The sequence below is a fragment of the Xyrauchen texanus genome, chromosome 30, assembly GCF_025860055.1.
Source record: "Xyrauchen texanus isolate HMW12.3.18 chromosome 30, RBS_HiC_50CHRs, whole genome shotgun sequence".
NCBI lineage: Eukaryota > Metazoa > Chordata > Actinopteri > Cypriniformes > Catostomidae > Xyrauchen > Xyrauchen texanus.
Window position 1 is genome coordinate 35,440,325 of NC_068305.1, and position 13,334 is coordinate 35,453,658.

The 13,334-nt window shown below is 39.5% G+C and overlaps 1 protein-coding gene across 2 annotated transcripts; it reads left to right on the forward strand.

The window, feature by feature from the left end:
* Positions 1-462: 462 nt before the first annotated feature.
* Positions 463-12,597, forward strand: LOC127623835 (transcription factor AP-2-beta). 2 transcript variants are annotated; one of them, XM_052098387.1, is made up of 7 exons: positions 463-523; positions 2,728-3,183; positions 4,334-4,391; positions 6,354-6,573; positions 6,858-6,976; positions 8,090-8,231; positions 11,133-12,597. In XM_052098387.1, the coding sequence occupies exons 1-7, from the start codon at positions 476-478 to the stop codon at positions 11,431-11,433; spliced, it is 1,344 nt and encodes a 447-aa protein (XP_051954347.1). In that variant the 5' UTR covers positions 463-475; the 3' UTR covers positions 11,434-12,597. The 2 variants fall into 2 exon arrangements, with proteins under 2 accessions (XP_051954347.1, XP_051954348.1); XM_052098388.1 differs by lacking the exon at positions 463-523 and adding an exon at positions 2,078-2,352.
* The last annotated feature ends 737 nt before the right edge of the window (positions 12,598-13,334 follow it).

Sequence of the window (13,334 nt, forward strand, 5' to 3'; positions counted from 1 at the left end):
GCTCAGTGACCACACTTTGGCAATTGAAACAGGAAGACACAAAAAATCATGGCAACCAAAAGAAAACAGAATATGTGCTCACTGTTGGACAGGTGAGGTCGAGACAGAGATGCACGTCCTCCTAAAATGTGAAACATTCATGTGATGTGATATGGTCAAATAAATAATAATAATAATTTATATATTGCTGTTATATATTCCTAATTATTATATTATATACTGTCTAAGTTACTGGACACAATTTATTTTGGTTTTATTTTATTTATTCTATGTGATGCTTTGGCAACATTGTTTTTTGAAACTTTCATGCCAATAAAGCCCATTGAATTGAATTGAATTGAATTGAATTGAGAGAGGGAGCGAGAGAGAGAGAGAGAGAGAGAGAGAGAGAGAGCGAGAGAGAGAGAGACAGAGAGAGAGTTGAGATCTTCACTCTTCACATGAATGCACTCGTTGCAGGGATCAGCGCGCGAACATGCTGTGGAAACTGGTGGAAAATGTCAAGTATGAAGATATATATGAGGTAACGGTGTTATTTATAATGCAATTTGTTTTTCATTTTGCCAGATTTTTTTATACATTGGCTAGGTGTATTTTTTATTGGTATGAGGTGTATGCTGGTTACTGTTACGAAATGATATTCGTTATTATAACTTAATTCTCAAATAAGAAAACGTTAGTTTTCTATCCTGCTAGGGGTATCCTGCTAAAATTAACAAAATTAATTTTAGCAGGATACTTTGTATTTTTTAAATATTATTATTACACTTTTTTCCATTTATATGTGTCGCCATGTGTAATATAACGTAATCATTTGAAATTACAAACGAATTATTTTCTATTTGTATTTTTTTTTTAAAGACGTGACGTTGCTAATCTTTTAAGAGTGTAAAAGATTTGCCATCAAAGCAAAGATAAACTGGAAATTTCGTGTATACACACACACACACATACATAGCCTACACAAAACAAACCTTATCAGCTCAGAGGACTTGTTTTGATTTTCATGAGAAACTTCTAAAGATTTATCCTATTAAAACCAATCGCGTCCTCCGATCCTGAGACAGGACGATCAGGACGAGAGGACTCACTGTCACGCGTGGAAGTCCCGTGGATTCCCCTGAATGGGCTCGAGCTCGTGGGAGATACTCGTGGTGGTTTTTGGAAAAGCCTAGCGGAATGCCGACCCATAGAGTCACACATGGCTCTTCTCTCACAGTCACCGTCACGCGTGTAATTAAACACTTCGACCCCAGCCCGTGAAATCGTCCATTATACGAGCTGAAATGGGGCACCATTAGTGGAGGACTTTAAGCTGACAGGGAAGAAACGGTCTCATCAGCAATCATTTGTTTATTTAATTATTTATTTATTTTGTGTTCTTTTATCATTTCCTCCCCATGATTCACCCCATTTTATTGTGGACAGCTTACACAAATAAGAATCTTGAATTTGTATTAAGAGTTAATTTAATGCAGTATTGCGAGTTCATGTTTTTTCTGTCAAAGAGAGAGGCCTGCTTTAACGAGTGTATACGTCAGAGATGTTATGCCTCTGCAAAATGACGCAGAATTTAAACATGTAAATTGATAGCCTGCTAAATGAAGATTAGTGTATAATATTACTGGCCTGTGATGGAATCTTTAATTTGGTTTAAGTGAGTACTTGTGGTGAGCACGAGTTGCTATAGAGATAAAGCTGTACTAGTTCAGTGAATATGGTATAGTGTGAGTATAGTTATATAATGGATTTGGAAACATGAGAGTACATAGTGAATATAGTGGTCAATGTGAATAAGGCCTCAGTCCCATCTGCCCTTAGAAGCAGCTGATTCCGGCTATTCGTTTGTTCTGGATGGAGATAAATGGACTCGGTCTGCACACACAACAATAGCATAAAAGACAACAATAGCAAAGGAAAGAGATCCAGACCCGTGCACGCGGGACCCCAAGCAGAGAGGGGAATAAAGCAAAGCACGAGTGTTTCCTCCTCCTGAATGAGCGTCACTTACAGCAGCAGCGCCTTCACGCTCCGCCGCTCCCCACTGCTTTAAGTATTCCCGCAATATTAGAGGAGTCATGAATAACAATTATTCTGAGGAGGTGTAGCGAAGCGCTCGGACGGAGCATCACACTCTGGATCAGAGCGGCGGATCAGGAGGAACGGAATCGAGATCTGAAAGAACAGAAGTGTTTTGTAGGCGAGTCATTTGAGCTTATAATAGAAGTTTTGCTCCATATGGTCATGAGGAGTTGAGAGGAGCGCGTTTCTTAACCAGGCGAGTTTGTCTCATCTCTCCACGAGCTCTCGTGGGTTTCTGACCAGATGTTAGTGCACGCGTATTCTTCAACGGTGAGTCTGTGCTCAGAGGATCAAATACTTTCTTGTAGCGGAAAATACACCAGACAAAAGGTGGCAAATGGGGTTTGCTTTTTGTATTGCGAGCGCTGTTTTATGTCCTATATTGCTTTGGGGATTTAATGCATTTAAGGAGTTATGTCCCAAAAGCTGTTACATATAAATCTGTTAAAACATAATACAATGATTTGTATTGCTTCTATGGGATCATTGCGGACGCTGATATTTGTACGTTGACCTCAAAATATGCCTTCGATATGTGTTAGATCAGGTATTCAATACGTTTATTTGTTAAAACTCTCTGAACATCGAAACAAGTGTTTCAATGGGTGTGTTTCAATCGTGTTTATATTCTTTTCTCGTTCGAAGGACCGCCATGATGGGGTACCGAGCCACAGTTCCAGACTGTCCCAGCTGGGCTCGGTCACTCAGGGTCCGTATTCCAGCGCTCCGCCACTCTCTCACACTCCTTCCTCGGACTTCCAGCCGCCGTACTTTCCGCCGCCGTACCAGCCGCTGCCGTACCACCAGAGTCAGGACCCGTACTCACACGTCAGCGACCCGTACTCTCTGAACGCCCTTCACCAGCCTCAACAGCACCCATGGGGCTCCCGTCAGCGGCAGGACGTGGGCTCGGAGAGCGGAGCTTTACTGCCGCAGCCTAGAGCTTCTTTACCGCAGCTCTCCGGTTTGGACCCCCGGCGGGACTACTCGACCGTGCGCCGACCGGACGTGCTGCTTCACTCCACACACCATGGGCTCGAGGCGGGGATGGGAGACGGTCTGTCGCTGCATGGCCTGGCGCATGGAATGGAGGATGTTCAAGTTGGTTATGAGTTTATTTCCTTCTGTTTTGCTAATGTGCAGTGATCCATATTTTGGAATAAAAAAACAATGATATTTTAGATTAGTACACAACATACGTGGAGTTTTTTTTTTTTTTTTTTTTTGCAGTGAAAACTAGATTAAATGCAGTTTATTCAAAGTTTACATTTAGTTTTTATTATTTTTTAAATCGTAGTCTTTTTGTAGCAGAGATACCTTTTTGGCTGTATGGTTAATATAGCAATTTTGTGACACAAAGAAACATTTTGAGGGATTTCAATCTGAATTCCTTCCATTAACAGCATTCAATTGAAATGTTTCGTTATAGAGCTCACTAAATGCCTAAATGCGCACGAGCCCGGGGAATAATTCACTGTTGTGATAATCAAATTTTTTAAATCTATATTTTTACGTCATCAACAATATTTAGAATCATTACAACGAGGCCTACGTTGAGGAAGATCAATCAAAATTGCAGTGGATTACAGCACAATATATATATATATATATATATATATATATATATATATATATATATATATATATATATATATATAAAAAAAAAAACATCTTCCTGCAAATCTCCTCAGTTCACATTTCTAACCGTATGTTTTTGTTCTCTGCACACATCACATCTAATTTTGTCAATGGACACATTTCTGCTTAATTATTCCAAACTAAGGCCTGTCCCAGTTCAGTTGACTGGACAATGATCCACTGCTTCTCTTCTCAAACTGATATATACACATTGATTTCTCTATTTATTTATATTTTTAATAATAGGAGAAATGTATCTAGTGTCTAACATTAGTGGCCTGTGGTGGAATCTTTAATTTGGTTCCAGTAAAACCCAGATTAAGTCTGGTTTAGGTACCTTTCTTTGGGTTATTAAGCAAGACCCTGAAGAAATATCAATTGTAATTCTGCACTAATTGTTTGTCAAACAAAATGGATAAGAGACGTTTTTATACGTTCACCTATTGGGTGCAAAGTCCGTTTGAATAGTTTGTTAACGCGGAATGCACTATTGTTGTTGTTGTTTCATTTTGCAAAAAGAAGAGAAGGCTTTCTCTTGTCTAAATGAACTACTGACTGTAAGTTTTGTACAACATTACAGCATTTTGAATGTTTTCTCCCCGTGCTGTTATAGGCTTTGGAGGATGCAAACAACGGGATGAACATCCTGGATCAGTCAGTGATTAAAAAAGGTAAACGAGAAATGACTAAGAATTATGTTAGTATTCTATTTATATTATTGCGCAATAATAATACTAATCATTTATGGAATTAGAGGGGAAAGTCCTTTCAGGTGAACACACACACAGATCTATCACGCATGCGCTGAACCTAATCTGCTATTCAAATGATGTCACCTGCTTATTATTTTAAGGTTGGACGCCCAGCCCGAGTAAGAGGAACTGGATGCCATTCATTATGTTTATTCATTTCTTTCCGAGAATTTATAACATTGGCACAAATTCAGATTTAGTCCATGTAGGCTGTCTGAATTTTGTAATACAAAGATCGCCAAAAATGACTGTAAAATTGACACTTCACCACCAATTTGTTGATGTAGCTAGGCCTACTTTCCCTACGTTTTGACAAATTCACTCTCTGTTAAGACTTTCATTCAGTCAGTAAAAGCTCCAGCGACACTCCCTGGCCTCGTGTTAATATTTGTTCGTGTAGGGGACATTTGCCAGTAATTTAGTTAACGGAACACTGGCCTCCCAGAAGAGTCGTCCTTTAAGTGGCCGCTGTGATGGATGGGTTTCAGTGCGCAGATCTCATGAGCTCGTTTAGAGCTCGTTTTCTCTATTATCCCCTGTAGAGATCTCCGTATAGGCTCGAGCCCTCGTTACCCCATTAGGAGACGTCATTTGAAGGTAGTAGTGTGCATAGTGACTGAGACGATTGATTGAAAAAAAATAATAATAATAATTAAAAAAAATATAATAGGTGGTTAATGTACTCAGATAGGACGTATCAATCAGCAATCGATAGCCTAATAATAAATGCGCGTAGTAAATAGTGCTGAAATGCCACCGCGTGCTCACAAGGTTCAATGGAAATAAAGCTGGCAGGAAAGTGACTGAATGATAAAGAGGAGAAAGGAAGAGAAAAATGTGATTGTCTCACATCATTTGTAAATATAATGCCGATTTTGTTTAAATGTAGGCTAATCGATAAATACGTTACACCCTCAAATTGTGCCATGCCAACAGGTGGCCAGGATAGGCTACCTTGGGCAAACAGAGATTTTTGACCCATGATATATTCAGCTGGCAACATGCTTGGAAAAGATAATCAATTGGAACAAATGACTACAGGCTTTTCTGTTTGCACCCGCATGGACAATCCTGTCTTCGTTGTACGTGGAATTACCGTGTGAAAACAGGAGCACGCGCTGACTGCTCCGGGCGCGTGCGGGTGACCCAGACTAGTCGAGGGCTCGCCAAGATTTCACATTACATAATATTTGCACGGGCTTGGGCTATCTGTAGGCCCACTGGTTTTACAACAATAACAATATCTTGCCTATTCGCCTAATTTTTTATCAGAAAGAATATGCACAACATAATTAATACATTTTCCGTCGGTTCTGGTCATGCTTTTTTTCTTTTATTAGCCCTAAAAAGGGCAAAGTCTGGAAATTAATTAAATGCCCCCCCCCCCCCCCCCCCAACAAATGATGTCCCACGTAATACATTAAATGTTTTTCTTGTCTAAAATATATAATTTTATTTTCATTTGTATTGCGTGTAGAAATCATGATTAGAAAAAGATAGCAGCGTTTGCATCGAGGTCAGCTGTTTTCTCACAAAATTCTGCCTTTTACTTTTAGATAAAGATTGTGAGTTGATCCCGGACTTTAAAGCCAAATAATATAGCCTACAATGTCCTCAGTATTTTGCAGGGCCCCCCTTTTCAATATTGTTCCATAAAATTTGACCAACTCCATCATGGATCCTCTCCACAGCCTTATAAATATGTGCATCCACCAGGATAGAAAGATCTTTTTAGGATTAAGCACTATTTATCAAGCAAGTGCACAGCTTATGTTTAAGTGCTCAGCTAAATCATGATTCCCAAATCATTTCCAGTAAATGAGAGTAGGCCAATATTTTAGGACAGACCTTCATTTTTATATATCTGTCCCTCTCGCACAGTTCCAGTTCCACACAAAAGCCTCGCTTCTCTCATGATGAACAAAGACGGTCTAATCGGCGGGATCACGGTGAACGTCAACGAGGTGTTCTGTTCGGTGCCAGGCCGCCTGTCGCTTTTAAGCTCCACTTCCAAATATAAAGTGACGGTTGGCGAAGTCCAGCGGCGTCTCTCTCCGCCAGAGTGTCTGAACGCCTCTCTACTCGGTGGGGTCCTGCGGAGGTAAGAGCTACACCCGCCAGAATCCATATCATAACCAATTGGTCAATGGATTGAAAAAGAAAATCGAATATTCAGTCTGAAACTCGTGGAGCTTTGTGACCATTTATGTTGTTAGCCTCAACTTGGAGTTTTTAGGCCTACTTGATTTTTTAAAATCCAGCCTAATGGACGGTTTTCAAATTGGCCCTACCAATAAAAAGTCTCTTTTTTATTTGCATTGTATGTTTTTGATGTCAATCCTTCATAAAGCAAGTATCTTAAATATGTGTCAATTTTCTGTTTAGAGCGAAGTCGAAAAATGGAGGTAGATCATTGAGGGAAAAGCTGGAGAAAATCGGCTTGAATTTGCCCGCAGGGCGACGCAAAGCAGCCAACGTCACTTTACTGACATCTCTTGTAGAAGGTAAAGCAAGACATCTGATAGGCTACTAATTGTTCCGTTTGCTGATTCTTTTCTCCATATTCTGGATTTATATCATGAGGTGTTTGGGAGTTATTTAAGTGAGCAAATCTATTGGAGGTTTATCTAACGCGGAAATGCCGGACAATTTTACAATCATTTTAGCATATAATTTAAATTGAGAATTACGAATGCAGCTTTAAAAACAAAATAAATTAATTTTCATGGCCAAGAGAGTTTATCATTTTCTGTAATCTGACAATTATGAGAACGACCGCACTGCTAATCTTTTAATTTTTATCGCATTCCTTTGGCAGGGCGAATTTATATTCCCAAGGAATATAATAATATATATACACACAGAATCATGGCCTAAAAACTTTAGTTTAATCAATGCCGCTAATTTTATATAATTATTATTGTAATAGCCTGATTGTTTCTGCATTGCAATACATCTCCCTCCAGTTCAATTCAATTGCAGCAAGTGTCTCATAGCAAGTCAGTCCACTGTCGGCCATCTTTTGAACGCTCTCGGGAGGCTATTTCCAAACATGCCAGTGCAGCTCCTATCTACTTCATTTACATTTACATTTACATTTATGAATTTGGCAGACGCTTTTATCCAAAGCGACTTACAGAGCCCTTATTACAGGAACAATCTTTCTGGTCAGTAACCCTGAGCCTCAACCACTGAGCCACCACTGCCCTCTTCATACTTCAATGAAGAAAGACCAAAATCTCAAAAACGGTTGGTCAAGATTACGATCAAAGACCATATTTCAAATCAGCAATATTATCTGACAATACTGTGATTCTTTACCGAAAAAACGCAATTTCCTTGGCTTTCCCTGGCTAATACGCATGCGCGTTCGACAGACGACAGGCTTTTTTTGTTTTACAGGCTCTTTTAACCTGTAAAACGGGAATTCCTTTCTACATCCGCTGACCGTTCATGGGCGCTCAGAGCTCCTTGGATGAGCCTTCCAATTTCTCCTATTCTTGAACAGAAGTGGCCCATCTCTACAAAATATTCTCTGAGCATATGTAATTACTTTAGGCGGAAATATGGAGCGATTCTTCTTTACTCCATTGTATTGATTTATTTTTCCTTTCCAGGGGAAGCTGTTCATTTGGCTCGGGATTTTGGCTACATTTGTGAAACTGAATTTCCCACGAAGGCCGTGTCTGAATATCTGAACAGACAACACACAGATCCCAACGAATTGCACTCAAGAAAGAACATGCTGCTCGCCACAAAGTATGTACAAAACGTGCCATTAAGAGTTTGTTTCATGTTTAACTGAGTCTGAGCAGGGGGGTAGATTCTCACAAGTACAACCCCCCACTTCACAATACACCCCCATGTTCAAACCAAATCTATGCCCTTGAGTCTGAGACTTATGCATTCGTTGCTTTCATTGGATGCTGGTAAATGCCTAGTGCCCTCATCTGAACAAATGTGTAGGCACATTTCGGGGTGAATGCTGAATCCATCACGGATTTTCTGGGGAGCGTGTCGTTTTGATGGCTGTCCGCTTAGTGCCTGGTGCGTTTTGACACGTTTAGCTGGTTTCTAATGAGGCAGTTCAGGTCCAGCAGAAACACGCGTCTCTTATCCATCTCAGCCTGGCACGGAGCTAGGAACTCATTATATTTAAGTGAAATGTTTCAAGTATTAAAGTGCCAGCTTTCCCCTTGAAGTTTAGCCTAAGGTCATCCCTCCTCCCTCGCCTCTTCTTTCACAGTCTGTCTGTCAAAGTCCCGTCAGTCAGCCCGCGCCCCCGCCCTTGCACGCGCCTCGGGCACTCGCGTTCTGTCGCTCTGGAATGAGAGAGAGGCGCGCTGCGCTCTCCCGACTGGACAACAAGACTGTTTGTGATTCTGAGCCGCGAAAGCGAATATGGGTCAAAATCTGACAAGCCCGGACAACTGCAGATGCCGCAGCAGGGCTCTGCTACACTGCCAGTTGGAGGCACTTGAACTGTTTGTCACAAATGACCTTTTAGAGATTGAAGTATGAATGTTTTCTCAGATTCTTATTTGGGAGATTATATTACACTTCAAAGCAATCTTGTAGCTGTTAAGAAAACAAAGATTTAATATGAATTAGATGGTAATTTATATATGCACAATTCATTTATTTGACCTTATTTGATACTTTTTTCAAGCATCAGAGAGCAGAAATTCTGAATAAGTCTGGAAAACATGATTGGATACTTACTTTGGTCAGAATACGCAGAAGTACTGGTCCAGGCGTTTAAACCGTTTCTTAGACACATGGTGGTCAAACATTGAGAGGTCATTAGTGTTCAGGCAGATGTTGGCTCATATGGGCACAGAGCTAGATGCTGCTTTGCCTATATTATTTCTATAATCAGTGATTCGCCAAAGCAGGAAAGTCATGAATATTTCGAGCACTATCTCTTTCAGGAAGTGAAACATTCTGAGATCTGAATATAATGGTGGATAAAGACACTCCCAGAAGACTGGAAGTTATATTGATGGCTTCATTCGAACAGTTTATTCTCAGAAGCAGAAATATACTTTAATGTGCATGGCTCTGAGGATAATTAGTACACAAAAAGTATATGTACGGGCAGTAGAGCCAGTTGTAGACTGGGTAAATTAATATTCATCCCTAATCGCATCCTTTTTGGTCTCCAAATGAATCTCTTAAAGGGAACTGTCCACCATTCACTCCATTCAGTGGAGAGTTTCCATTAAGGGATACATTCATATTCTTTTGGGAAAATATAGGAGACCAAAAAGCGTGTTTATGTGTTTAGGTATGAGAAATATCCCTTTACCCATGAACTCCATTGCAGGCCTGTACATGTATGTGTTTTCCATTTTACCTACATATCTTATTAAGAACATCTAATGCAATCACATTCCTGTAATCAAATATAATTTAAAAGGATTGTTCACCCAAAAATGAAAATGCTCTCATAGTTTTACTAACCCTCGTGCCATCTCAGATGTGCATGACTTTCTTTCATCTGCTGAACACAAATGAAGATTATGTTTTTAACTATAAATTCACCTGACTATCCCCTTAATCAGTCTAATGTAATCTGTGTTATCCAGATTTGCTTTTGGATTTGTGACAGTGTATATGATTTGTGAGAGTTCAATCTGTTGCATGTATTTTACTATTATTATTTTGTTATCCGTTTTACTGGGTAGTCTTGTCTGCTTTGAATGTCCAAATGTTGAAGTCATGGTGTGTTGGTTATTCATGGATGAGGGTTTTTTGGGTTGCTACAGTGGTGGCTTTGATATTATGTATGAAATCTTTTTCTAATCAATATTTCATATAAAGTTAAAAGAATATGTAGATCAATGTATTATGAAAAATTTTAGGAATAGACAGTTCTTTGTAGGCTCTTAATGGAATCAGAATGTCTATTCCAATTCAATGTTTAATTCATTTCTTGGTAAATGTATGCAGTAGATCAAGCAATACTCTCTGATATGTTCTGATTTAAGTGAATGATGAATTTGCTATGTGTGATATACCAAAAATAGTTTTATGACATATCATTATTGGATTACAGCTATTCAGATGGTAAAGAAATTGGATGGGAGCAACTGTGCAGGATCATAACTGTTCAAAAACCCACCCAACTATTCTTGCTTTAGGGAGAGCACTATAGGGATGTTTTCCTACAGTGGTGGTGGCGTAGTGGACTAAAGGACTAAACTGTTAAGCAGAAGGTTGTCGGTTTGATCCCCAAGGCCACCACCATTGTGTCCTTGATCAAGGCACATAACTCCAGGTTGCTCCGGGGGGATTGTCCCTGTAATAAGGGCTCTGCAAGTCGCTTTGGATAGAAGCGTCTCCCAAATGCATACATGTAATGTAATGTAAATGTAAATAATGTGGTTCATCAACAATAAAAAGAACAGCAGGTTAAATACATTATTACATTTAAATGAATGTGTATATACATACTGTATATCTACAGTAAACTTAACTTAGCTTCCAATTCTTCACTCAATATTCAAGACTATCATCAATTGGAAAAGAAAGCACTATGCTCTCCAATTAACAAAATCTTTTTCTTTTTTTATTTACACAGAATTTGCAGAGTGTTGTCTATAATAATATTAACTAAAAATCGACTCATCCTCTCTGTCCTTCCTTCTCTTTTTCCAGGCAGTTGTGTAAGGAGTTTACGGACCTGTTGGCTCAGGATCGTACACCATTAGGAAACTCTCGGCCTTCGTCCATCCTGGAGCCAGGAATCCAAAGCTGTCTGTCACACTTTAGCTTCATCACACACGGCTTTGGTTCACCAGCCATCTGTGCCGCCCTCACGGCTTTGCAGAACTACCTGACTGAAGCCCTTAAAGGTCTCGACAAGATGTTCCTGAACAACCCCACTCCCAACCGGCACACACCTGCAGATGGACTCGGCTCTAAAGGCGGAGAGAAAGAGGAAAAGCACAGGAAATGAATTGTGGAAATACAACGATGCAGGATATCAAGGAAGGTGGGGCTTCAAACAGGGCAAACGTCACCGGAGATGTTCAGAGATTCTATAAACCCTCGTTTTATGACATTGCGTTTTACATTCTGGTGTGAAATGGAAAACAGAACATGGGAAAACGAATGGAATTCTACAATAATAGAGACTGGAGGACATCATTGCTGTGACACGTTCACCATCTCCATCTCATTCGTGTGCAAATGTTCGAGGAGTGTGTGCGAGTGTGCTTTTGTGTATAAAAATATGACATATTACATGATGTTAGACAGACGCTGTACCACGCAGTCTATCCTTTACACACATGCTCGTGAATTTCAGAACAAATATTTGAGTGTTCATGAGTGTAACGGCGAGCATACCGAAGGACAGGTTTGGTTTGAATATCTGCGGGGACACTTTTAACTACTATATTAAATTATTCTTACAAATATACAAAATTATAGGTACATTTCATTCAACCTTCACGGAATCCTTACCTCCCATCACACAATCATGTTATCAAAAAGTGGGTGTCAAATGAAAAATTTGCTCCACATACATTTTAAAGAGAGGCAAAGTGTTCAGAAAATAAGAGATTTAGTAATGAACGCAGTGCTGATATTATGTGCGACAACAAAGCATCTTGCAAGATTCCTGATAGGACACGTACATCATCCAGACAGCTATTTGATGTGTGTGTTTACATCTGGAAGATGTATTGTTTAAGTTATTTGCTCATCTGCAATACGTCTATAGGATGTTTACCTCCGGGATGTCAATAAGACATTCAGATGTCTTTGAGACATTTATGATTTAGATTGTTTATAAATCTGATCTATTTAAGATGTTAATTAGATTATAAAGCTATCCAGTTGAAAAGTTCTTACAAAGACATCTTGGAGATGCATGTGTGCTATCTGGGTTACGGTCCAGTGCATCACAAATGTTGACATAAAATTAAAGAGAGTGATTTCAGCCAGCTGTTTAATTCCATCAGAATTGCCTCATAGCATGACCGTCCATACAATACACACAACATATTTTATAATCACAGCTTTTCTCAATCAGTCCATTTATATACAGAGAACAAGTCCAACGTTTGACCTAATGTTTCTTTCTGAGCTGATTTTTATCAAACAAAAGGGGGTGGGGGAGTGGTTGCAGTGTGACGCATTCCATTGATCATGGTATAAATAATGTGCTTGCTTGTTTTGATTATTTTTGGGTTACCTCTCCCCCGCATCCCCCTAGGAATCCATGCCCTTGAACTCAGTGATTTAAAAGTGCAGACATTTACAACAGTGCAATTCTGTATATTTTTTGTTGTATTTCTTTGTATTTGAAACTGCTGATTTTTGTGCTGTATTCAGTTCTGTGCAAATGTGAGGAGTTAGCCTAGTTTTAACATGGCAATCAAGTTGAGCAACTGAAATTATAATCGTTTCACGATGTTTCTTAACTATTTATTATTATTTTTACAATAATTACATTTGCATAGACCTAAATCAACATTGACAAACATCACGTTTCAAGGCCTAAATAGTGTTTATTTGTTCATTTAAAAGACTTTTGAACACAGCCATAACAAATGGTCCATGATTTATTGACATTCTTATAGGCTGCATATAACTGAGGTAAGGACAGGTGACCGCGCGTGCAAGGACACGGCCACGCGCAGCCTTCACGCGCTCACCTCACTGGCTACCGCGCACTCTGTGCTCGTGCGCGCATTTTCTCTGTCCCGGAAGCAGAAATATAGCCTGTCTGTCAAAGTTATTATTTGATTAACCCTGCGTGAGGAAGGCTCTTTTTTTATTTATGTTTGTATATATTTATTTATGCTTAATTTAATGGACGTTTGTACATAGGAACAGACTGGGTCGTCTATT

Excerpts from the sequence above, each read along its gene's own strand:
- LOC127623835 (XM_052098387.1), top strand. The coding sequence starts at position 476 with ATGCTGTGGAAACTGGTGGAAAATGTCAAGTATGAAGATATATATGAG. Across the intron at positions 4,392-6,353 it reads TCAGTCAGTGATTAAAAAAG|TTCCAGTTCCACACAAAAGC; the intron begins GTAAACGAGAAA and ends CCTCTCGCACAG. Across the intron at positions 8,232-11,132 it reads AACATGCTGCTCGCCACAAA|GCAGTTGTGTAAGGAGTTTA; the intron begins GTATGTACAAAA and ends CTCTTTTTCCAG.